Raw genomic sequence first — 27,541 nt, 5'->3', positions numbered from 1 at the left:
GAGACCTATAGCAGTCGAGGCCATTGATGGAAGGCCTCTTACCCAGCCTTTCATCACACACGAAACTCTGCCAATCACTGTCTCAGTGGGTATTCTTCACTCTGAAGAGATGGTTTTTCAAATGATATCTTCACCTACATGTCCGATAATACTCGGTTTCCCTTGGCTCCTGAAACACAATCCACGTTTAGATTGGGTTGAAGGAGAGATTGTGAGTTGGGGTGAGAGATGCAAAGGTGTTTGCTTAAAGCAGATACCACAACCAATTGGTACCATCAATGTTCCCATTGCACCTCCCCTGACCACACAGATACCGCCGTAGTATTTGGATTTAAAGGAGGTGTTCAACAAGGCCCAGTCAGAGGGGTTGCCTCCACATAGATCCTATGACTGTGCCATAAATTTATTACCAGGTACTATGCCTCCAAAGGGAGGAGTTTATGCTTTATCCCCCCCAAGAAAATCTTTGTTTAGAGGAGTATATAAAGGATGCTCTCAGAAAGGGTCATATCTGTAGGTCCTCCTCACCCGCCGGGGCTGGGTTCTTCTTTGTCTCTAAAAAAAATACGCCCCTGTATCGACTATAGGGGTTTGAATAGGCTTACGATAAAAAACGCCTACCCTATTCCCCTTATATCAGAGTTATTCGACAGGTTGAAAGGAGCTCGGGTCTTCACTAAGCTCGATCTCAGAAGTGCGTACAACCTAGTGAGGATTAAGGACGGTACGAGTGGATGACCGCATTTAACACAAGAATGGGACATTACGAATGCCTGGTTATGCCGTTTGGATTATGCAACGCTCCAGCGGTATTCCAGGATTTTATTAACAATGTCCTAAGAGGGTACCTCCACATGTTCGTTCTAGTGTACCTAGACGACATTCTCATCTATTCCCCAGACCTAGAGACACATCACGGACATGTGAGAGTAGTACTCAAAACCCTGTTACAGAACGGTCTCTACTGTAAACTGGAGAAATGCCAGTTTGACCAAACGGAGATACAATTCCTTGGATATGTTATATCTCCGTCTGGTTTCCAGATGGATCCCCGCAAGCTGGAGGCAGTCTTACAGTGGCCGTTGCCCAAGGGCCTTAAAGCTATACAACGCTTTATAGGTTTTGCGAATTACTACTGCAAATTTATTAAAGGGTTTTCTTCTGTAATTTCTCCTATAACCAATCTAACCAAAAAAGGAGCAAATTGCATATCTTGGCCCAAAGAAGCAAGAGAGACATTTGAACAGTTAAAATCTTTATTTTCCTCAGCACCTGTCCTGACCCATCATGATCCAACCAAGCCATTTGTCCTAGAAGTGGATGCGTCAGAAACAGGAGTTGGAGCCATTCTGTCTCAGAGAGAAAATCCTGATACGCCTTTACATCCCTGTGGATTTTACTCTCGCAAACTCACACCTGCAGAGAAGAACTATGACATAGGGAATAGGGAACTTTTGGCCATTGTACTTGCCCTTAAGAAATGGAGGCATCTCTTGGAAGGTTCCAAAGAGCCACTTTTGATCTTTACCGATCATAAGAATTTGGCTTATATAGGGAACGCTAAGAGATTGTCCTCTCGTCAGGCTAGATGGTCATTGTTCCTCTCCAGATTCAATTTCCTAATTACTTATAGACCTGGAACTAAGAACACAAAGGCAGATGCACTTTCTAGACAGTTTGAGACAGATGAAGTTCCTGAACAAGAGATATTTCCTATCATACCTCCAGAATGCCTCATTGCCACCACAGTTTCCGAAGTGTCTTCTCCACTCTTCTGGGCCATAATAGCAGATCAAACTCAGGCACCCGTGGGAAAACCTCAGGATAAACTGTATGTGTCACCTCCGCTAAGAAAGAAGGTACTTGATTTATTCCATGATAACCTCACAGCAGGTCATCCTGGAGTCCATAAAACCCTCTCTGCTATCTCCAGGAGGTTTTGGTGGTCTACTCTTAGGAATGATATCAAAGATTATGTGGGGGCATGTCAAATATGTGCCGTTTCTAAAGTTCCTCCTAGATCACCCCCTGGACTGTTACAACCACTGCCCATACCTAATGCTCCATGGACCCATTTAGCCATGGATTTCATTGTGGATCTACCCAGTTCAAACGGGTTCAATACAGTCCTTATGGTCATCGATAGATTCTCGAAGATGGCACATTTTATTCCACTTAAAAAATTACCATCTTCTCAAGATCTAGTTCAGATATTCTTGAGAGAGATTGTGAAGAAATGACTCTATTTTCCGGTATTTCTGCATATTTCGTACTTTTTCTGTTTATTTGCAATCGGCAGGTAGAACTGCCGAACAAAGACCACCCCTGGCTCACTTAACTTCAAAGCCGGCATCACTTTCACCCTCTATGTGTGCGGTCAGCGTTCGTACTGCCGAATGCCACGAGGCATAGAAAACCGCGGCCATCTTTTTTTCGTCAAACAAAGGCAGCGGGACTTGGTCGTTGAGTGTCTGGAACTAAAATCGGACACTCGACTTCCCGAACACCGGTCTCAATCATACGAACGCTGGAACTATAGATACCGATTAGCTAGAAGAGCGCTATTCGGTCCAAATGTGCACACGAATGAGGGGAACAATCGCTGCTAGGAGCCATTCGGTACTTTTATTTGTTTTCCCCCTTTTTCTAAAGTGACCGGCAAAACCACACGAACCTCTGGAACTATTTTGGGCAGCCCACCCACGGTGAACCGGTCACAAAGGACTTCCATGGTTTTTGTGAACCCCTGAACCGATCTGGGTGAAATTTAGATATGTTGGTCCCCCAGATCGGGGCTATCAGGGGACATAGGATTTATGGGGATACTCCATGTATAAACGGGTGTTCCAGAAATTGGGGAAAACAGTGATTTTTCAGCCTGGAGATAATTAGGCTGTCACTGTATCAGACCTGATTATCTCCAGGACTAGGGGAGGGAACTATCTGTTTGTGTTGGGTGTGTTTATATTTTTACTGTACAGGATTGGGTAAATGTTACTCCTCCCTGTGGGATGTCCCCTTGCATGGGGACCTGCATAAAAAGCCATGTATGTGAATAAAAGTTAGTTCTACTTGTATCCTGATCCTGGACTCTGACTGTTATTTGGAATTCGTATGCTTTACCAAGGGAATTAACTTGTGAAGCTGTTTGTATTTCGTATGGATTTCGGGAGGAAACTACCGAACTAGGTTGGCTATACTTGGTTTCCTTACAGAGATCTTTCGGTTGCACGGTGTACCCAAAAGCATAGTGTCTGACAGAGGTACCCAATTTATTTCTAGGTTTTGGCGTTCCTTTTGTAAACAATTGGGTATCGAACTCTCCTTTTCGTCAGCATATCATCCTCAAACAAATGGAGCAGCAGAGAGGGCTAATCAGTCTTTAGAAGCCTATTTACGTTGTTTTATCAATGCCAATCAGTCTAACTGGTATGAACTCTTACCCATGGCTGAGTTCGCCAGGAACAACGCGACTCATGAATCTTCTAATCATAGTCCATTCTTTGTAAATCAGGGTTATCACCCCACTGTTTTCCCTTCTGAATTCTCAGACACGGACATTCCTGCTTTAAACACCCGTTTAGAATCTATTCATGATACTTGGGATTCCATTCATTCAGCTCTGCAAAAGGCTTGTTACGTGCGAAAGTCCAAGCTGACAAGAAACGGGGTGCCAATCATGTCTATCATCCAGGTGACAAGGTGTGGCTATCCACACGACATATCAAACTTAAGGTTCCTTCCATGAAATTTGCCCCTCGGTACATAGGTCCTTTTCGAGTCATCCGACGTATCAATCCAGTGACCTATTCCTTGGCACTTCCTGCTCATATGAGGATTGCCAATACGTTTCATGTATCTTTACTCAAGCCCCTTACTTGCAATCGATACACTAGGATATCCACACCTCCTCCGCCCTTGGTAGTCGGTGACCAGGAGGAGTACGAAGTTCGTTCTATAATGGATTCCAAAATGTCCAGAGGTATCTTTTCCTATCTTGTTGACTGGAAGGGTTATGGTCCCGAGGAACGTTGTTGGGTTCCTGCTGACCGGGTTCATGCGCCCCGTCTTGTCCGGTCGTTTCACAACCGCTTTCCTCTTAAGCCGGGTCCTTCCCGCCCGGTGAGCGGTCTTCAAGTGGGGGGTACTGTTGCGGTCGCCGGCCCGCCGAGTCACACGGCCGTGCCCGACCGGCACAGCCTCGCCGACAACACGAGCTTACCTGCTCGTCGGCGAGCCGGCAACCGCTCCCCCCAGGTCTTCCGGGCATCGTGCCCAAATCCAAGATGGCGCCGACCGCGTGGTCGCGTCCATCTCTAGCTCCACCCCCGAAAATTATACTAACGTGTGCGTGACGTCATGACGTCAACGCACACTCACGTTTTGTGGTCAGAGGTCGCCTCTGACCAATCAGAGCATAGAGAGGGATATTTAAATCCCTAACTCACCCCAGTACCTTGCCCTGTCGTGGTTTCCGTTTCCTGGATTCCTGAGAGTGCTCTATATTCTAGTATCCAGGGGCGGGCTGGGAAGGGGGGCAGGGAGGCAATTGCCCCCCAGGCCGCCCTAAACCCAGGGGCCAGGGCTGCCCACATCCACCAAAAAAAGGAAAATCTGAATCCCCTGCCTCTGGCTGAGGACTCAGATTTTTCAACTTACCTCACTCTTCTTGTAGCCTGCAGTCAGTGGAGTCGGCCTGCCTCTCCTGATGATGTCAGGAGGAGGGGGCGTGACTTTCACTGCTCTTCTCCCAGGACCGCTGGGGAGTCTGGGAGAAGAGCAGAGGAAGCCACGCCCCCTCCTCCTGACATCATCAGGAGAACCCAGCCGACTCCACTGACTGCAGGCTACAGACTTCACTGACTGTTGCTGAATGCTGGCTGCTGCCCACCCCTCCCTGGCTTAAGGTAAGACTCAGGGAGGGGGAAATACACTTTAGGTTTTTTTTTTATTCCCCTCCTCAGCCCTGCCCCCCTTCCCCCCTCCTCAGCCCTACCTCCCCCCCCTCCCCCTCCTCAGCCCTACCTCCCCCCTCCTCAGCGCCTGCCCCCTCCTCAGCCCTGCCCCCTCTCTTCCCCCCACCTCAGCCCCTGCCCCCTCCTCAGCCCTTCCCCCTCTCTTCCCCCCTCCTCAGCCCCTGTCCCCTCCTCAGCCCTGCCCCCTCTCTTCCCCCCTCCTCAGCCCTGCCCCCCCTCCTCAGCCCCTTTTCCCCTCCTCAGCCCTGCTCCCTCTCTTCCCCCCTCCTCAGCCCTGCCCCCCCTCCTCAGCCCCTGTCCCCTCCTCGCCCCTGTCCCCTCCTCAGCCCTGCCCCCCTCCTCAGCCCCTGTCCCCTCCTCAGCCCTGCCCCCCCCCCTCCTCAGCCCCTGTCCCCCTCCTCAGCCCCTTCCCCCCTCCTCAATCCCTGGCCCCCTCCTCAGCCATCCCCTGTCCCTTAGTCAGGCTCTGGTCCCTTAGTAAGGCTCTGTCCCACCCTTTCCCTGCTCCTTTTTTCCCCCTCAGCTCCTGCCCCCTTTCTCAGCCCCATGCCTCCCACTACAGCCCCATAACATCCCCACTACCGCTCCTCTTCTCCCAATTGCAACCCATATCACCCACACCACAACCCCTTTCCCAAATTGTAGCCATCAACCTACTTAAGCCCCTATCCCCACCTACATTTCCTAAACCCCCCAATTACAGTTTATACCCTCCACTACAGCCCCTGTCCCCCCACTACAGCCCTGTCCCGATACTCAGCCACTGTCTACTGGTTTTAAAAGTGTAAAGTCTGTGTGTGTGCGTGCGCCAGTATGTCTGTGTGTGCGTGCAAGTATGTCTCAGTGTGTGCCAGTATGTGTGTGTGTATGTCAGCCAGTATGCCTGTGTGTGTGTGTGTGTCAGTATGTCTGTCTGTCTGTCTGAGTCAGTATGCCTGTAACAGTGTGTCTTTCTGTGTGTGTCTGTGTGCCTGTCAGTGAGTGTGTGCGTGTGCCTGTCAGTGAGTTTGTGTTTTTTAGTGTGCGCCAAATCAGCAAGTTTGTGTGTGCTTGTCATTGAGTGTCTGTTTAGGTGACTGCTCCCCCCGCCCCCCCTTTCAATCACATGGGAAAGGTGTTTTTACTCTCCTCTTGGTGCAATGGGCCACTTGACTGGATTTGCCCCCCAGGCCAAAGGCTGCCAGCCCTCCCCTGCGTGTATCTGATTTCCTGGTATCTTGATCTTGGCTTTTCCCTGGTTATTCTGAATTCTGGTTTCCCTGACTTGGCTTGTGTTTACGGTATTGTGTATTTTCTGGCTTCCTTGACCTCGGCTTTCCCTTTGACCATTCTCTGTCTCTAGCGTATTAGTCCGGCCATTCTAAGGTCCGGTTTACACTCTGTCCTTTTATTTTCCTTTCCTTGTTTATGTATATGTTTACATAGTTTCTGCGTGCTGGACCACACTAGTAGTCGTGACAGTATGTCTGTCTGTCAGTGTGTGTATGCCTGTCAGTGTGTGTATGTCTGTCAGTGTGTATGTCTGGCTGTCAGTGTGTGTATGTATGTCAGTGTGTATGTGAGTGATTGTGTGTGTATGTCTGTGTGAAAATATACCCCAACACGCAGGATTCAACTCAACAGAAGACAACACAGAGGGGAGAAACATCTACCGGACCTCAGAATGGCCGGACTCGACGTATATGACAGGAGTACAGAGTCAGGAGCGATCCGAGGTCAAGGGCATAAAGAGACAGCTTAAGCTAGGACTAGCCGGGGTCTGGTACACAGTAAACAGCAAGCCGGCAAACAGAACAGATAAGGATAAAGAGATAACGTAGTCAGAAACAAAGCCAAGGTCAAGTACGAAGGAACACAACTGAACACAACAAGCGCTAACGGGAACTGAAACAGAAACCACGATAGGGCAAGGAACTAAGGGAAAAAGGTGAGTTTATATACTTAAACATTTATTTTGATTGGTCCCTGTCACTTCCACGCCCCTAAAAGGTAAGTGTATGGGGAGTGTGGCATGACAGGGACCAATTGGATGCCTTTTCCAATTTAGGCTCCCACTGTCCCTTTAAGAGCACGCCCGAGACCCACGGCGCGCTCTTAGAGTTAGGCGGGACACGTGACCGCCTCTCGCGGTCACTGCCCGCCTCTCGCGGTCACTGCCCACCTTCCTGTTACAGCCGTCGGATGAGCTGCGCGCGGCTCGTGCAGCAGCAAGACCGCGCGCGGCTCGTGCAGCAGCAAGACCGCGCGCGGCTCGTGCAGCAGCAAGACCGCGCGCGGCTCGAACAGAGGACCCCGGCCGGCCCCTCGAAAGGGTAAGTACCGCTACAGTCTGTCAGCGTGTCTGTCACTGTGTGGCTGTCTGACAGTGAGTGAGAGTGTGTGTGTGTGTGTCTGTCAGTGAATATGTGTTTGTTTCTGAGTGATTGCGTCTGTGAGGGCGCCTGTGTGTCTGAGTGAATGTGTGTGATTGTTTATGTCTGTCAGTGTGTGTGTTTGCGTCATTGTGTGTGTATGTCAGTGAGTCAGTGATTGTGTTAAATCACTGTGTGTATGTCAGTGTATCTGAGTGTGTCTGTCAGTCAAAGTGTGTGTTAGTCATTTAACAGGAAGAGGTGTGGCATTAACAGGAAGGGGTGAGGCAAATTAGGGGGTGCCCGAGTTCCATCATGCCTAGGGCAGCACAGATACTAAATACATCACTGCCTTTAGCGTCCCTTTAAAGTATACTTGTCAAGATACAAACAGTGTGCTCATAAATAAAAAAATAAAATATTGTATACATTGTGCTGGAATAAATGATAGGAGATATATGGATTTGTATTTAATGCCCTTTAATGATTTATCCTCTAAGCCTGTAAGATTATGCATGGAATATTGGAAACAGGGTATAGAAGGGTTAACGTATGAGGAGGCTAGTTACAAAAAGCTAGTTCAATAGTCTAAATTGAGATGGGATACAAGAAACAACAGATGGTCATGTGCTAAAGTAAGAACATACAGTTGTGCTCATTAGTTTGCATACCTTTGGAGAACTGGTAATATATGTACCATTTTTAATGAAACCATAATTGAGCAGGCAAAACACATTTCTTTAATTTCTTATGGGATTCAGATTTAACTGTAGGTATAACAGAACATAGCAACAAAGAAAAAAAATGACTCCTGTTCAAAATCTGCATACCCTTAGTTCTTAATATTATGTATTGCCCCCTTTGGCATCAATGACAGCGTGCAGTCTTTTGTAATAGTTGTCTGAGGCTCCTAATTCTTGCAGGTGGCATAGCTGCCCATTCGTCTTGGCAAAATGCCTCCAGGTCACACAAAGTCTTTGGTCATCTTGCATGAACCGCACATTTGAGATCTCCCCAGAGTGGCTCGATGATATTACGGTCAGGAGACTGTGATGGCCACTCCAGAACCTTCACCTTTTTTTCTGCCGTAACCACTGGAGGGTCAACTTGGCCTTGTGCTCAGGCTCATTGTCATGCTGGAAACTCCAAGAGTGTCCCATGCACAGCCTTTGTGCAGAAGAATACAAATTGTCGGCCAGTATTTTCTGATAACATACTGCATTCATCTTGCCATCAATTTTCTAAATATTCCCCATGCCTTTAGGGCTCACACACCCCCAAAACACCAATGAGCCATAACCATGCCTCACAGTGGGGATGGTATTCTTTTTACTATAGGCCTTGTTGACCCCTCTCCAAACAAAGTGCTTATGGTTGTGACTATAAAGCTCTATTTTGGTCTCGTCACCCCAAATTACAGTGTGCCAGAAGCTGTGAGGCGTGTCAAGGCGTTGTCGGGCGTATTTTAACCGGGCTTTTTTGTGGCATTGGCACAGTAAAGGCTTCTTTCTGGCATCTCGACCTTGCAGGTCATTTTTTTTAAAATGTTGTCGTATTGTGCTCCTTGAAACAACCACGCCGTCTTTTTCTAGAGCAGCCTGTATTTTTCCCGAGGTTACCTGTGGGTTTATCTTTCTATCCCAAACAATTCTTCTGGCAGTTGCGGCTGAAATATTTCTTGATCTACCTGACCTTGGCTTTGTATTGAAAGATCCCTGAGTTTTCCACTTCTTAATAAGTGATTGGACAGTACTGATTGGCATTTTCAAGGCTTTGAATATCATTTTATATCCTTTTCGAGCATTACCTTGTTACGTAGCTCATTGGCTATTTATACACAAACACTAATTGCAATTTAAAAAGCCACAGGTGTGGGAAATTAAGAAATTAACCTTTAATTGCCATTTTAACTTGTGTGTGTCACCTTTTGTGTCAGTAATAAGGCCCAATTGAAATTCTGTGGCAGGACCTTAAGAGAGCTCTGTGTTTCAAATGCCGCAATTAACCCATCTCTTCAGGAAAGCGTATGGCCTCCCAGAGTAATCTCTCCCTTACATACCTGTCTCTTGCTCTCCTATGGGATAGTGCTTTGCTCTCTCCTCCAGCTCTGCTTCACTCCTACTTGATATTTCCTATCCTAATGTTTCTAATACCCCACCTCCTATAGACTGTAAGCTCATTTGAGCAGGGTCCTCTTCAACCTATTGTTCCTGTAAGTTTTCTTGTAATTGTCTTATTTATTGTTACATCCCCCCTCTCAAAATATTGTAAAGCGCTACGGAATCTGTTGGCGCTATATAAATGGCAATAATAATAATAATAATAATAATAATAATAACTAAAGTAATGTTGTCAAGAAAAGTGGGCCTGAATTCCTCCACAACGATGTGTGATACTGGTAAAGTCATAAGAAATAAATGACTTCAGGTTATGGATGCTAACGGTTCTTCTGCAGCTATGGAATCATAAGGTGTACTCAGTTTTCCACGCATGGTTTCTCCATTTTGACTTTATTTTTGTTAAATAAATCATGACACGGTGTAATATGTCATGCATTGCTGTTGATCTGAGGTTGTATTTACCTAATTTACGCTATGGTCTTTTCCCCATGACTGTATACTGGGATTTCAGAAACCCCCACATTTTTAGTTTGTTTTGCATTTTCAGCGCATTGCGCTACACTCTATTGAAATAGTTCATTTCACTCTGCTTGACTCTGGTTTGCATGCTTACATCATACTTCTAGCTCTCATTAGCTGTATGATTCATGTAAAAAAAATATTATTTTTTACACGTGGGAAACGGCAATACCATCTAATTGAGGGGCAATCAAAGCACTATAACCACTACATGACAATCTTCATGGTCAAACTGTTTGAGTGATTTGGCCTAACCAAGGGCACCCACAACCCAGAAACCTACCAGCCTATTGTTAACGTAGAAGTATCACGGTCACCGAGACAGCCAATCAATGTAACACAACTTCCACATGAGCTATTTAGGAAAGTGAAGGCCACCTGGTTTTGGTCAAACCACTTGAAAATAGTTTGACCAAAAGCTGTGATACAGTGCTCAACAATCTAATAGTACTGTAAAATCTACAGCAACATGTAGTGGTTATGGTGCTTACATTGCGGAAATGTCCTTAAGGACACATGTGTGACATGTCATGATTCCCTTTTATTCCAGAAGTTTGTTCCTTAAGGGGTTAAACATTGAATGGCAATGTGGTTTCTACGCTTTCCTATGGAATAGTTTCACAGGTACGGAATCCTGTTTTTTTTCCCAAAGATACACCATCTAATGAACATTTTTTTAGAGTCACTTTGCTAAAAAAAAAAAAAGCATTTAAAAAACTCTCATTATTCATTAGTAATTAGAACTCTTGTATTTTCAGACTAGGTGGCAAAGTCATAAAATATATATTTTTTTAAGATACTGTACACGGACTATTAGCCTTTAGCTTTAAGGTATTAATGGAGCATTCCCAGAGGTAAGAGCAAATTAAAATATCTACATTCGTGATAAAAACTAAATAAAAACTAAAAAAAAGTATTTTATTATTTTGCTGATTTTTTTTTCTTCACGAGCTAGAAGTTACCTTACTTGATCTTTTCCAAGTCTTCTTTATAATCATTGTCTGCAAACAAAATAAAGTCAGGTTACCTTTAAACCCCACGCAGGAGGAAACAAGAGGCATAGGACGTAGGCCTCCATCACTAGAATCTGGACTTCATTTCAGGGGGCATTCAGCAAAATTCTGAGATTTTCTAACATACTTCATCTCAATGAAGGTTTCGTATAAAGAACAATGTCATGGCAAAATTGTAAAAGTGGAGCCATCTCCATGGGAACCAATGGACTTTTCAAGAATCCGACTCACTTTTTTTAAGGTTATATAGTGAAGAAATTATCATAAATTTAAGTGAATTTCAAATTTCAGACCAAAATAGCCTCAAATGGAAAATTTCTATAATTTGACTATTGTGGAGTGAAATTTGAAACTTAATTTTATTTCAGTTTGAATTTGAGATAATTCCCACTTGAATCATGAATCACCCTGTTAGAACTTTGCCCCAGAATTTCCCTTTTTATATAGTCCCCAAGTTTTACACCAAATTGATTTTTATGTGAAACTGAAGACAAACAGTTAAAGGAACACTTCAGGCACCATAACAACTTCATCAGAATGAAGTTGTTATGGTGCCAGGAGGTGTTGGCTTACCATCATAGGTTAAAGTGTTAATGACCGATTTAACCCCAAAGTGTTGAATCCAATGCATTTTCGCTCTGCCAATCTTCTTTGTGTCTGAGGCTCGAATCAGGAAGCCTCGGATAGGGCCTCTCTCAGCCAGTCAGTACCTCCTCATTCACCAAACAGCTTGAGAAAAATATATATGTTTTGGGAATGGGAAGCTACTGATGGGCTGAGAGTGTCAGCCCCTGCCCTAGGCTTCCAAATTCAAGTCTTGGACAGATGTGGAAGAAGATGGGCAGAGCTAATTGGTGCTGGGTTTGACACTTTGAGGTTAAGCCGTTAATTAAAGATTCCAATGAAGTTGTTATGGTGCCTAAGGTGTTCCTTTAAGCACTGGGGGTAAATTATGGTACCAAATTCAAATTTAAATGGCAGCACAAAATAATTTGGTTAAGAGGAAAAACACAGGCATGTTAGAGCAATAAAATCTGTAAAAACATGTTTTTAAATATGCGAGGGGTAACATAGTAAATAGAATTTTGAAATGTTACAAAAAAAACCATCCACAGCAGTGCTTTCATGCACATACATTATGGGGATGTGTCTATCTATGGATTTTTAAAGAGTACACAGAGCACATCTGGAGGGAGGAAGAGAGGGAGCACAGCACAACAAAAACAGCTGGATAGTTAAAGGGTGGACACCTTGGTTTAAACAATGTGGTGCGAATTTCCCATAATGCATAGCAATATTCATGCACTAATAAACCGTACACACAATCACGACTACCAAGGAGCAGATAGGGCAAAAGCCAGCTGGCATGCTATGGCAATAGCTTAAGACCATGAAGCCATGAAATCATGTAATGGTGGAAATTCCAGGGTTGTCTCAAGGACTTCACCTAAAGTTCTTAATTATAAAAAATATATAAAAAATATATGATAATAAAATGTAAAATTGATGTGTTTAGATTGCTGATAACATATCTATTCCTGCTACCTAAAACGTAATGGAGGGTGGGGGAGATAGGAAGGGAAAACAATATGTGATTTTTATTTTTATAATTTATAAAGCGCCAACAAATACTGCAGTGCTGTACAATGGGCAGACAAACAGATAAGTATTTACAAGATGAGTTGGACTCATAGGAACAGAGGACCCTGCTCAAACAAGCTTACATTCCAGAGGGAGTGGTGTAAAGAGACATAAAAGGTAAGAGTATGATGTATTTCATTTACAGGAAAAGTAGGTTGCTAGAATAGTTTACAAATCAAGGCTTTGCTTTTTTGGGGAGGGGTCTTGGATAACAACGTTGCAGGTGAGGAAGCAAGCTTGGTTACCCAGGTGTGGGAAGGCTGTTAACACTATATAAGTGATTTTTTTTAATGATTTTTTTGAAGGAATGGATACTGGGTGAGAATCTAATGGGATGTTACGACCTTCATTCCCTTCACACCAGAGAGATTTGCCATTTACAACATGGCAAATCATACATTGGATGAATATACCCAAAGAAATGAAAGTTCATAGAAACAAACAACACAATTCCACAATGGCAAGAAACCCACCTGGCCAGGACACTTGGAGACACTAGATGCATAATAAATATTGTGACAATGATTAGTATCGGTACACTTCCCTGTGTTGTCCTGGGCTAAATTCTTCTCAGTTAAAGGGACACTACACTGTCCAAATACAAAAAAAAACAAAAAAAAAACCACTGCTTAATAGATAGACCCAAAAATAAATACATGTCTAATTATTACATCTAATTATGCATTTTTATTCGGGGTAAATGTAAATACAATTTGCAAAGCCTGAAGTTTTCTTTTCTGCAGCCTTTGCAAGCCCTCCTCTTCTAACCCCGCCCAGACTTTCTGTGACTGTCCAATCACAGACTTCCCAATTCAGTTTAATGTGAAGTCTTTGCAAGGCAGATGATCTGAGCAATTGCTGTCTCTTGAGTTTAGTTGCACTGAGCTAACCAACCAGGAAGTAAGATAAGATGGCCGGTTGTCTGCTTGACAGGTAGGGGGTGTAACTAAGTTAATCTAAAAATGTGTCAATTTGTACTGAAATCTGCAAATTTGCAAAATGAAAAAATCGCACAAACTTCAGACATAAAGCATTTCAGCAAGCTGAGGTGCTTTAGGGGTCTAGAGTATTCCTTTAACTCACAGACATATAACATTTAAAAGAACAGTGCAAACAGAGTTTAACTGTTTTCTGCCTAAAATGTAGTTGGGAAAGATCAAATAAGAAATTAAATTACATGTTATTTTCAGAGCAAATTTGCTCAAATTTAATATACAAAACCACCATGTTTCCCACGTTTTTGGACAAAATGTAAAATTCTCTCTGAATTTCCAATAAATCGCACTGTTAGTGAATAAACGTCTTTGATTTCTGTTTACATTATTAACAACTCTTATCTTATCCCAATGATGTTATTAGTCTCTCGGTTTATTTCTTGTGATAATCATCACTAAAAATAAAAATACAAATAACTATTCACTAAACGGCTAGCCATGGTAAGGGGAAAGGTCAATGTCAATATTAAGGAAATAATAGCCTAAAAAGTTAAATAAAAATTCTTAAATATACGTTTTGTTCAAAATTTCAAAGAGAGGATGCCTAGTGAAATGGCTCTCACAAAAACCATCTTTATAATGTCTTCTAACGTGTTTCACCTTTCTTGGTAAGAAGTAAATGTATTGCCACAGAACAATATTCAAAATACTGAAAGGTATAAAATCTAAATACTTTCACTGAGCTTGGAATAGAATGCCAGGAAAACTATAGTGCCAGGAATATCTGCCATATCTCCCTATAGTGCCCATCCCCACGTGGTGCAGAAAGGGTTAAAAACTCCTTCTGGCATTTACCGAGCCCAGCGCCGAGTGTCAGGACACCCAGCATCAGTTTGGTGACCAAAAGATGCCTAACACAAAGTTACCCGACAAAGCTAATTATTGCAGTTTATAAAAAAAAAAAAAAACTGCACTAATTAGCTTTGCAGGGTTAAGTGCACCCAAACCGCTTCAATGAGCTGAAATAGTCTGTGTGCCTATAGTGTCCCTTTAATGTCTCAGTAAATATATATTCATGTGTGAGTCTAAAAAGTAATAGTTCTCTCTCCCTCTGTGCATTTATCTATCTATCTATCTATCTATCTATCTATCTATCTATCTATCTATCTATCTGTCTGTCTATCTGTCTGTCTATCTATTCTCTCTATATCTATCTATCTAGCTAGCTATCAATCTATCTGTCTGTCTGTCTATCTATTCTCTCTCTCTCTCTCTCTCTCTCTCTCTCTCTATCTAGCTAGCTAGCTATCAATCTATCTGTCTATCTGTCTGCCTGTCTATCTATTCTCTCTCTCTCTATCTATCTAACTATCTATCTATCTATCTATCTATCTATCTATCTGTCTGTCTATCTGTCTGTCTATCTATTCTCTCTATATCTATCTATCTAGCTATCAATCTATCTGTCTGTCTGTCTGTCTATCTATTCTCTCTCTCTCTCTCTCTCTATCTAGCTAGCTAGCTATCAATCTATCTGTCTATCTGTCTGCCTGTCTATCTATTCTCTCTCTCTCTATCTAACTATCTATCTATCTATCTATCTAGCTTTCTATCTATTTGTCTATCTGTCTGTCTGTCTGTCTGTCTATCGATCAGAGGGATTTTTACAAGGGCCAAATAGTGATTGCTAGAAAACTGGATGAGAGCAGCTCCAAAATGCCAAGTCTTGTTGGGTGTTTCCCGTATGCTGTGGGGTTTTACCTACCACTCATTGATGCACGTGGGGAGCAAAGGCTAGTCTATCTGGTCTGATCACACAGAAGAGCTTCTGTAGTTCTAATTGGTGAAAAACTTAGTACTGGCCATGATAGAAAGGCGTCAGAACACACAGCACATCACAGTTTGCTGCGTATGGGGCTGCATAGCAGCAGACTGGTCAGATTAACCATGATGAGCCCTTTTCACCGCCAAATTCTGATGCAGAACTTAAAAGATCAGATGCTAATGTCTACGTGTCAGATACCACAGGACACTTCAGAGATCTTGTGAAATACACGATGCGGCTGATCAATGTATTTAAAAACAAATACATTGCTGTTATCTCTGGTTACAATGTATTCTCACAAAAGGCCAGCAGAGGGAGCTACTGGTGCATTGTTTCAGGGACACAGCAAGCATTAAGAAGTGGGGGGGAAACAACAAAAAAACTGCAAAACTGTAAAACAAAATTGAAAATTGTTAAAATTCTAAATTTGATTGCATAGTGGCGGAATTGGAGAAAGTCAGCTGTGTTTTCAGTTTAGCTATTATGACACAAACTTTCATTTTGAGTTTCCTTTGAATCCCGGACAATTCATTCCGAGTATATCCCCATGTGACTGGAAAGTGTGAGGTTATTATTATTATAATTAGTGAGGTGAACTGCATTATACAGGTGCCGATTTCCAAATGATAATAATATATTATAATATAAAATCATTTTTCTAGGAGGATACATCTCATTTCATTCCAGTTATAAAATATGCCCCATTAGAATGGATTTAAAAACTGGAATAAAACTGGGTATTTTTTCTTTACACAGACTTATTTCTAAACATATTAATAAAGGAACACTATAGTCACCTAAATGACTTTAGCTAAATAAAGCAGTTTTAGTGTATAGATCATTCCCCTGCAATTTCACTGCTCAATTCACTGTCATTTAGGAGTTAAATCACTTTGTTTCTGTTTATGCAGCCCTAGCCACACCTCCCCTGGCTATGATTGACAGAGCCTGCATGAAAAAAAAAACTGGGTTCACTTTCAAACAGATGTAATTTACCTTAAATAATTGTATCTCGATCTCTAAATTGAACTTTAATCACATACAGGAGGCTCTTGCAGGGTCTAGCAAGCTATTAACATAGCAGGGGATAAGAAAATCTGAATTAAACAGAACTTGCAATAAATAAAGCCTAAATAGGGCTCTCTATACAGGAAGTGTTTATGGAAGGCTGTGAAAGTCACATGCAGGGAGGTGTGACTAGGGTTCATAAACAAAGGGATTTAACTCCTAAATGGCAGAGGATTGAGCAGCGAGGCTGCAGGGGCATGTTCTATACACCAAAACTGCTTCATTAAGCTAAAGTTGTTCAGGTGACTATAGTGTCCCTTTAATTGCAGTTTAAAGACACATAACTGCTATTGACATTACTGGGTCAAGCTTTTCTATATACTCACAAACATGGATACACGATAAGGAGGTATGTATTAAAGACAATTCAAACTGTTGTAATGTGTAGCGCGTTCACATTATCTGCCACCAACATATTTGTCAATATACTAAACTTAGAAAGGAAAATATTATTTAAAAGGATTGTCGGTGTAAAATATACATATATTTTTAATGCAGTATTTAAATAATGCATTATAAAATATTGCTGAAAAATCTAATTCAAATGTTTTAAATTGGAAATTAAACTCTTATTATTATGGTTTATAGGGACTGATCTTATCCCATAATTCCATAGTCCATAGTCCTCACAGAACAATTCTGAGTAGATTACACTGTCTCAAAACACACAGTGCTTATGGTACTTAAGACTGACGTTTTTATTTGCAGTATCTGTAAACTCTATACATTATGGTCACTGAAACATTCAATATCTGAAACCCACAGCCTAAGAAGAGATATCCTGAAGATGAATGTACTGAAATCATTGGCTAAGCTGTGGTATGTGGACGCACCTTAGTAACGGATGGCAATGAATTCTGCATATCATGCAATGATGCATACATCAAACATACTATGGGCATGCATTTATTTGACTGCATATTAAAAGCGCACACACTGCTATGATTCTTACCGGCTCGGTAGACTTGAGCATGGATAAGGACTGTGAAAAATGTTAGTATGTTAAAAATCGCATTGCAAACAGCCAATTTAGTATCTTATTGTCTGTTAATCATCATAGAGGTTTCTTTAAAAAAAGGCATTCAAATGAATCTGTATAAAGGCAGGAATATTTACATTAACATGTCAACTGCAAACTTCGACTATTTATAAACTGTATGTTGTGGTAAGAGAGCTACTGGCTTGCAAAAGGTAGTTCAAAATATAGTTGAGAAATGCCCAAATTCGACCTACTTTTACTGCCCAGTAAAGTAATTATGGTGAGAATTGGCTAATTTACCACAACATCAGACCCCAAAGCAAAAAAAAAAAAAGAAAGAAAGAGGTAGTGTTATCACAAACCCCAAATGATACCATTATGGATTATTTGAATGTTTAATTCTATGGAAACTATTTTCAAACATTCTTCAAGCCCACACTTTAATGCACACACGTTCAGGTCCTAACTCGGGTAGGTTGGTTCTTGGGTGGATGGAATGGTCTGGTCACTGTAAATAGTTCCACCATGGCATTTAAAGGGACTTTAAATACATCTAGACCACTTAATCTCACTGAATGGCCTTGTATCTTAACTCTGCAATGTAAAACATTGCTGTTTTGTATAAACGGCAATTTTTACAATGTAGAGTTAAAGCACCTCTAGTAACTGTCTTCCAAACAACCACTAGAGGTGCTTCCTACTCCAGAACCAAGTGAAACTCGCTCATGTGATTAAATGACTCTCCTAGAGAGCATTGCGAGATTGGGACAGTGCTACGTTTTGCCGTGCATGTGCACTAGCCTTGCAATGTTTCCTTATTGGGAAACATTGGATTGGCTGAGACCATCAGTCTTGAAGTTCCCAGCCAAGGAGGCAGAGCGGCAGGAAGGAGACCAGAGTTACAAGGGCAGAGAGGTATTTATTAGATAAATGTTTGGATGACGAAAAGTATGCATTTAAGTAGCAATGTAAAAAAATCGATATTTTGTTTCAAATCTACACCTCTCCGTCTTCATGCAGTAACTCAAAACAAAGCTGTAGGAATCTTTGCCGTACACGAAGGTATCTGTCAGTCATTGAGGTATGCACACCTGTTCGCGAGGTTATTTACTAACGTGAGAATTTAAAGTCAGAGTAGCCAAATAGAAAGCATAGCTGACTTATAGAATGCTTCCAGTTAAACTATTTTGGCCTTAAATTTTAAATTCACTCTGAATTCACTTTTAATTCTCCCTTTAGTGAATATCCCTGTAATTATCCTAGCACAAAAAGTTTTAAAGGGGCCTGCTGTGTGTTGAATTGACTGGGATGATTTTTCACAAATCCCAGCTTTGTTTAAAGGAAGCTCAATTATCTTAATCCTCTGTCTAATTTTCGTAAACCAAATTCATCTAACTCTAAACTTAATTTTCGAGTCCTGAGTCATAAAAGGACTGTGTTTTGTTCTCACCAGGTCCTATTCACAAAACATTCATAGTCTACTTTGCAGATTTGTAATATTACTGAATGATAAAACTTACGTGACTTACTGAATCCAGACATACGTTGTCTTTTGCAGACAACGTTACAGCCAGGTGTATCATTCCAAGTATATGATCAGGATGCTGAGGATCTTTCAAATTCAACGCAATATCATTTGCACTGGAACTATGAACAAAAATAATAATATTTTAATTAGAAGGTTATATAAAACACATTTGTACAACATGTACCTCTATGAAGTGTCCCTCTATAAACTGGAATATATTAGATTAAGGATAACAGTTCTGAAGAGGCCACAATTTTGCTTCCAGATTTCTAGGTGCATCGATGACTAATACTGCAAACGTATTGAAAGTGTCAAGGAGTACAGTGATGACACCGATGACAGGTGACGCCATATAAAGTCAAACATTAAAGTGAACCAACAGGGATAATGAACCATTCCAAGTATAGCTGATAATTGCCTCAATTTAATACTTTTGGATAAACTGTTTAATTGATATTTTTTCAGAATATTAAAATATTAAAAAATATCATATAGGAAAAATATATTAGTATCGAAAAAAAATCCAATTTGAAAAACTTACCTAAAAATATTAAATCAAGGTCAATATAAGAAAAAAATTGAGTAAGGACCTCTTTATTTCAGACTCTACAAATCTACAGAAATAACATAATTTAAAACTAAAACTAAAACAAAAACTGTATCAAAACCCGAGGCACAAAAACACGTAATATTGAGTAAGGAGACCAAAAACTGAACCTTTAAGAAAAAAGAAAGAAGTAAAAGCATGTGGTCAGCAGGATAGTACCTTCACCCCAATTGCCCTAGAAGCCAGAACAACCCTCCCTAGAAAATTAATTTACAGGGATAGGTTAACAAGAGCTTAATCAAGGTCTCTGCCGATCCAGCATCTTTACCTTATAATTAGACAAGTCAAGAGAGAAATAAGCCATCAGGAGATGGTCAACCCGTCCTCCCAAGAGCCGGATTAACACAGGGGCTGATGGAGCTGAAGCTTTAGGTCCATGCCCACAGAATAGGCTTACTGATTAAAAAAATAATGCTACATATATATATATATATACACCAAGAGAGTTGTGGTGGGGAAACAAGTGTGGATGAAAAAACCCTTCCATCTGAAGTAAGTGGATAGTTAATACATTGCTACAAACAAATACACACACCAGTAAAGCCATAAGACTTGCTTTTACCACATAAATCTCACTTTAACAGTGCTCTCACTACTGCAAGGGATTCTGGGTAGGCATATGCCAATGAGCTCAACAAAGAACTAGAGAACAAAGAATTTTTGCCTCAATTCCACATTATGCATGGATACTTTTGAGTATGTGTCTGCTGTATACAACAGCTTTGAGACACAACTCATTAAGAGGAGTAAAAATGTGGTTCTTTATTGAGCTCATTTGCATACGCTTACTCAGAATCCCTTGCAGTAGTGAGAGCACTGTTAACCCCTTAAGGACTGAGCCAAATGTACAAGTTGTGAACAAAACAAAACGTAAACAAAACCTGGCATTTGCGCTATATGTCTGTCCAACCGTAATTCACCTCTTTCATATTAAATGCACCCACACTTATTATATATAATTTTATTCAGGGGAAACAGGGCTTTCATTTAATATCAAATATTTAGCTATGAAACATAATTTAATATGAAAACAATGGGAGAAAATAAGAAATGTTATTTTTTTAGTTCTACATGACATTTTAACTGTCAATGTCATAATACTGTTTGCTTTTACTGCAATAAAATACACATATTTGTATTCAGCACTCACGTGTAAAACAGTACCCCCTATGTACAGGTTTTATGGTGTTTTGGGAAGTTACAGGGTCAAATATAGCACGTTACATTTGAAATTGAAATTCGCCAGATTGGTTACGTTGCCTTTGAGACTGTATAGTAGCCCAGGAATTAAATTTACACCCATAATGGCATACCATTTGAAATAGTAGACAACCCAAGGTATTGCAAATGGGGTATTTCCAGTCTTTTTTAGTAGCCATTTGGTCACAAACACAAAGTTAGCGTTAGTATTTGTTTGTGTGTGAAAAATGCAAAAAACGCCAATTTTGGCAAGTGTTTGTGACTAAGTGGCTACTAAAAAAGATTGGACATACCCCATTTGCAATACCTTGGGTTATCTACTATTGCAAATGGTATGCCGTCATAGGGTTAATTTTCATTCTTGGGCTACCATAGGGTCACAAAGGCAACGTAACCAATCTGGCAAATTTTAATGTGAAAAAAAATGAAACACAAGCCTTATATTTGATGCTGTAACTTTTGAAAACACCATAAAACCTGTACATGAGGGGTACTGTTGTACTCGGGAGACTTCGCTGAACACAAATATTTGTGTTTCAAAACAGTAAAAAGTATTGCAGCAATAATATCGTCCGTGTAAGTGCTGTTTGTGCGTGAAAAATGCAAAAAAAAATTCACTTTTACTGGCGATATCATCGCTGTAATACATTTTACTGTTTTGAAACACTAATATTTGTGTTCAGCGAAGTCTCCCGAGTAAAACAGTACCCCCCATGTACAGGTTTCATGGTGTCTTGGAAAGTTATAGGGTTAAATATAGTGCTAGCAAATTAAATTCCCTATACTTTCGGCATGGGTTGTCAGGCAGGTCCCGCTAATTGTAATTAATTAGGATACCGAATTATGTAAAAATATTACATAAATATATGTGTAGAATTAATATATGTATATATATATATATATAATTTTTTTAAAATATTTTTATTTATATATAGGTATATATATATAGTGATAAACCAAAGAAAAACAAGTTACCTGCGCTCTCTCCTTTACCCCTATGTATTTTTAAACAAATGGAGGTCTTTTAGTTACCTCCAATGGCCATGAGAGGAATGAGCCCACCTGCCAACATCAAGGCAGACCCCCCTAGGTGGGTCCTAACTCTAACCATTCACCTTGCTTCCTTGAGCCTCTGGCAAAAATCTCTAATGAGAGATTAGGGGGGTCTGCCTTGATGTTGGCAGGTAGACTTATCCTCTCATGGCCATTGGAGGTAACTAAAAGACCTCCATTTGTTTAAAAATACATTGGGATAAAGGAGAGAGCGCAAGTAACTTTTTATTTTCTTTGTTTTTTTACTATATATTGGGGCTGATGTATACTGTAGTCATTGCAGCCGCCCAGTAGTGATGGGAGTGAGCGCAGGACTTTTCTTTCTGCATATATATAGTGATATATACGTATATAGTTATGTATATAGATATATATATTAATATCACAATACAGTTAGAACGAAATTACAAACATCTATATATTTTTTAATTATTTATTTTTAATTATTTTTTTTATTTTATTTTTGTACGTATTTACAAATATTTTTTTATATTATATATAAATATATATATATATAACAATAATTATATATATATATTTAATCAGTATCAGTCTACGTGTAATTTGAAATTAATATATATATATAATTATATATATATTAATAGTAAAATACACCTAGACAGCGTATGTGTGTGTATGTATATGTGTATGTATATACTTAGATCATATATATATATATAATATATACATATGATCTAAGTATATAATTATTATTTTTTTACACTGATTTAACTTTTTTTTATTTGATTTCAGACCTCACTCTCACATGACCGGGGGGGCTGCTGGAGGGCGGACGTGCCGCGGGGGGCTCCCTCTTAGAGCCTCTTAAAAAAGGACGTAATTGTACGCCCTCCGGTCTTAAAGGGTTAAAGTGTTAAAGTGGGAAAAACAAGTCTTATGGCTTGACTGGTATGTGTACTTGTGTTTAGCAATGTGTTGGACTAAGATTCATAGAAAACAATTCCTGAATCACCAAACCTCAAACAGTATGTTAGTTAATAAAATTCCTAAATAATAATAGTTTTAGCATGTGTGTATCTCTTTGTCCAATCGGTTTTCCAGTCCTTCAAATTTTTATTATATACTGCAACAAAAGGGCCAGGAGGAAACATAAAGTGAAAATAAAACAAAAGTTATCTTTTCATCATATTTAGTTCAACCTTGACATGTACATGTTGGGATGGTTGGGAGTCCTGTGCACAAACCACATGGCAGCACATATCGCATGGCAGCACATATCACATGGCAGCACATATCACATGGCAGCAATTCATAGTTTTTACCTTTGGAGCTCTAATGTTGTGAGATCAAGAAATGCTGAGCCCATAAAGTCATCTTGGAGACCAAAATCATAATCGAACACCTGAAGAGCAAATAAAAGAAATAATGCATGTGGTTAACAAGACACTTAGAACACGTTCAGAAATCACACACCGCCCAGTGACTTAGGATAGCTTAAAGAGAAACTCCAGACCAATAAAACACTTTAGCTTGCTGAAATACTTTATGTGTGAAGAGTGTCTTCTTTTTTTCATTTTGCAAAAAGTGCACATTTTAATGGAAATGAACCCTTTTATAAATTACAAATTCCCAAAAATACACAGTGGTAATGATGTATATGCTCTAAACACTCCCATTGGGGATCCCCTTAACCCAAACCTTCAAACACACAATAAGAAATCAATAATGGGCTGGAGCATAAGAAATATGATTAGTTTAAAAATACATAGATATCTTGATATTATTATTCCGTAAAATATAACAGAGAGCAAAAAATAGTGCAAATACATTTTGACAATATAGATAATAATAGAGATGATCCATAGCACTCTACAAAAGTATAGCCAAACAATCACTCAGCTCTGGTGGTTAGCTCCTTAGGATCTTAGGGGAGATCCAATACCCTCTTCTTATTCCTTAAATAGCAATTAGTGGCTGGTTTCAGTTTGATGAAGAACTCCACATTAATAATAATAGAAAACTCTTTATTTTAAATAATCAAACAACACATATAAAATAAAAAACCCAATTGGGTGCAAAGTCCTACACAAAGTAGTCTCCCAAAACGTGTTTTGCCAGCTTGGCTTCCTCAGTTGGGGATTTGTGAATACTGGCGAAACTCGCCTCACCAATGGAGAAGAACGACCCTCCATCCCCAGCACTGCCAGCCTAATTCGGGGGCATATACTTTGTGTCACCAAACATGCACAACCAAGGGGTTGCAGCGGAGAATGTCTGCTCTGAGAAGGCGAGTAGTGACAGCATGCCCGGCTCTGAGATGGACTCTCTGATGTGGCCTACTCGAGGCTGATTATTAGCTGGTGACAATATTGTGCATTCGTAGCAATCATAGTATCAGCATTACAGGAATTACTGCACTAATTTTATCTCACTGTTAGTTCCCAGTGGCACTATAGCCTGTTTTGTTTTAGCCTGTTCTCCATGTCTACATTATCTTGCGTGAGAGAAAGCTTAGATAATACACAGCGGTTAGACATGTATTCACATTTTTTTTTCTTTATTATTTTAAAACTGGCAGTTTATCCACATTTGTCTACCATATATACAGTTGTGCTCAAAAGCTTGCCTACCCTTGGAGAATTGGTAACATATGTACCATTTTTAAAGAAAACACGAGTGAGCAGGGATAACCCATTCATTTTATTTCTTATGGGATTCGTATTCAACTGTAAGTTATAACAGAATGGCACAATCATAAAACAAAACCTGGCAACAAAGAAAAAAATAAAATGACCTCTGTTCAAAAATCTTCATGCCCTTAGTTCTTAAGGGTGTTGCCCCCTTTAGCATTATTGACAGCATGCAGTCTTTTGTAATAGTTGTCTATGAGGCCCCAAATTCTTGCAGGTGGTTTAGCTGCCCATTCTTTGTGGCAAAATGCCCTCAGTTCATGCAAATTATTTGGTCATCTTGCATGAGCTGCACGTTTGAGATCTCCCCAGAGTGGCTCGATGATATTAAGATCAGGAGACTGTGATGGCCACTCCAGAACCTTCACCTTTTTCTGCTGTAACCACTGGAGGGTCAACTTGGCCTTGTGCTTAGTGCCATTGTCATGATGGAAAGTCCGAGATCATTCAATGCAGAGCCTTCATGCAGAAGAATGCAAATTGTCTGCCAGTATTTTCTGATAACAGGAAAGTTAGAACAAGGTAATTTGCGCACGCAGCAATTCTTTTTACCTCCCAATAAATATTCTTAGCAGTAGTGACAAGGGAATTTTTTTATCTCCTGTATAGAATAAACATGGGACAACACAAAGTGTAATCTCTATGAATGATATATAAAAGTATATAAAAAATTGTGTATAAAAACCTCTTTTCAGAGCCTATTGAAAGTTAGCTCTGATCTTATAAGGCATGTCATCTCCTCAAAGAGATACAGGACAGTAATCCCAATAGTAGAAACTGCAGTGGCTCAGTACTGCCGAACACATGAACTCCGGAGTCCAAAGAAGAATATAGGTACATTTATTGGTACATATATTAAAAATAAACACAGTAAAAGCACAACATGTTTCGATCTGATATTGGTCTTCCCCAGGTGCAAATATAATCTCAAATGGGCATTAACTGCCTTATATGTCACAAATAAATAAATAAAGTGTCCACATGTGTCCTATAAATAAAAACAAACCTCCCATTGCCAAATATGGTCCGAACAGGAAATGCTTCACCATCTCCAACATGGCGGCGTATTTGGTTTCAGACAAAAAAAAACAAACTTTCCCATCCCAGTATGTCCGCCAGTCTCCGCCCATACTCCCGACTTTTCTTCACAATCTTCAGAAATGGCCGATACATCACTTCCTGTGACGTATTTCCTGTGACGTGGAGTCCTTTCACGGTTGTCACATTCCAAGTGTTTCCGGAGTAAAGTTCACTTTTCTCGTCTTGTAGATATTATAGGGCAGAGATCCCTATGGAGAACCGCAATGGAGGTTACCTGTGGGTTTTCTTTGTATCCCGAACAATTCTTCTAGCAGTTGTGGCTGAAATCTTTCTTGGTCTACCTGACCTTGGTTTGGTATCAAGAGATCCCTGATTGAACAGTACTAACTGGTATTTTCAAGGCTTTGGATATTTTTTATATCCTTTTCCATCTTTATAAAGTTCTATTAGCTTATTATGCAGGTCTTTTGACAGTTCCGCTCCCCATGGCTCAATATCCTGCCTGCTCAGTGTGTCATGGCATGCAAACTTTTGAACACAACCGTATCAAACTATTAGTCTCACTGTACTTTTGCACTCTTGTAATAACTCCTTTTTGCTTTGCATTGTAATAATAAAATGCCTCAACAAAAACACAGACTGACCAAAAAAATGATGATCACTAACTGAATAGAGAGATGAGGATAAACTAATGGCAGCCCACAGCTTGCTATAAAATAGGGCAACAAAAGATTTCTTTGTCAAGCATCTCTTAAAGTCCCATTGTGTATGAATTGAACTTCAACAGGAAAATTGCTGCTACACACAGAAGTTAAATATTAATTTTAATTCAGGTCACAAACTTGTATAAAGGACACAGAAGTACAAAATTGCAACTGGGCCCACAGACACATTACTAATACATTGCTCCTACTGGGCTGATATAATAACTAATCTGTCTGTTCTGTCTGACACGCTAGTATTACAGAATCGATACATAGATTCCTTGGAGCAAACGGTCTGTTTCTCCAGAGATTTTCTCTAAACTAAGTGAACCAGCTAAGATACATTCTGTTCCATGGTTTATATTGCCATAGGCTATTAATATATATTTGCTTTTAGCAGTTATTAATTGAATGCTTACCACATCAACAACTCTCATTTCAAATGGACAAAGAGGGACACTTTCATTTTAGGGGTGTGAATGAGGAGCTGTTCTGAGACAGTTTATGTGGCTTACTAATAACAATTTATACATTAAACATGTAATTAAGAACAAGAACAGTGTATGTTAGTTACACAAACTGATTTCTAAACACATTTATTGTAGTTTAAAGACACATTAATGTGAGTATTGTAGCTGTGGAGCTCTGTTACACACTCAGACACATTAATGTGAGTATTGTTGCTGTGGTGCTCTGTTACACACTCAGACACATTAATGTGAGTATTGTTGCTGTGGTGCTCTGTTACACACTCAGACACATTACTGGGAGTATTATTGCTGTGGAGCTCTGTTATACACGCAGACACATTAATGTGAGTATTGTTGCTGTGGAGCTCAGATATACACTCAGACACATTAATGTGAGTATTGTTGCTGTGGATCTCTGTTACACACTCAGACTATTTTGTAAAATTTATTTTTCCTTTTATTGATACGATTTTTGTCAGTTAAATCGAAATGCTTACCTTTACATATAAAGGTTCTCTAAGGTTGTCAGTTAGAAGGCAGACTTTTTCGTCCCATACAGGGTTAAGGTTCTTGTGTACAGTCTTACTTCGAAACACTTCCTTTCCACCAATCTTAAACTTCACATAAGGATCACTTGTCCCTGTGAAAACAAAGCAGTTCAACAATCAGTATCTCTTTACATAGAGAGCAAACCAGACAGGATATGTAACTTTGTGACATTTTAGTGAAGGAAAATGAAGAGAAAGTAGCAATGAAGGACCTCACCTCTCCATCATCCACAGCACATCCTTCACTAAAGTGTGAATTGTTGGGAATTAAAACATACGTCAAAGTGAATTACAAATTTTGGACTAATAATG

At 40.3% G+C, this 27,541-nt stretch overlaps 1 protein-coding gene across 1 annotated transcript in view; it reads right to left on the bottom strand.

Moving 5' to 3' along the window:
- Positions 1-27,541, bottom strand: part of MCTP1 (multiple C2 and transmembrane domain containing 1) — a 680,185-nt gene that overhangs the window by 442,828 nt on the left and 209,816 nt on the right. Inside the window, exons 3-6 of the mRNA XM_063453691.1 lie at positions 27,179-27,321; positions 23,099-23,178; positions 18,957-19,074; positions 10,929-10,967 (exon numbers count right to left, since the gene is read on the bottom strand). Of these exons, the coding sequence (XP_063309761.1) occupies positions 10,929-10,967; positions 18,957-19,074; positions 23,099-23,178; positions 27,179-27,321 (380 nt within the window). The remainder of the gene's footprint in view (positions 1-10,928; positions 10,968-18,956; positions 19,075-23,098; positions 23,179-27,178; positions 27,322-27,541) is intronic.

Source organism: Pelobates fuscus, chromosome 5 (assembly GCF_036172605.1).
Source record: "Pelobates fuscus isolate aPelFus1 chromosome 5, aPelFus1.pri, whole genome shotgun sequence".
NCBI classification, from domain to species: Eukaryota; Metazoa; Chordata; class Amphibia; order Anura; family Pelobatidae; genus Pelobates; species Pelobates fuscus.
Note: the sequence above shows the minus strand (reverse complement) of the source record. Positions and strands in the feature narration are given on the sequence as shown.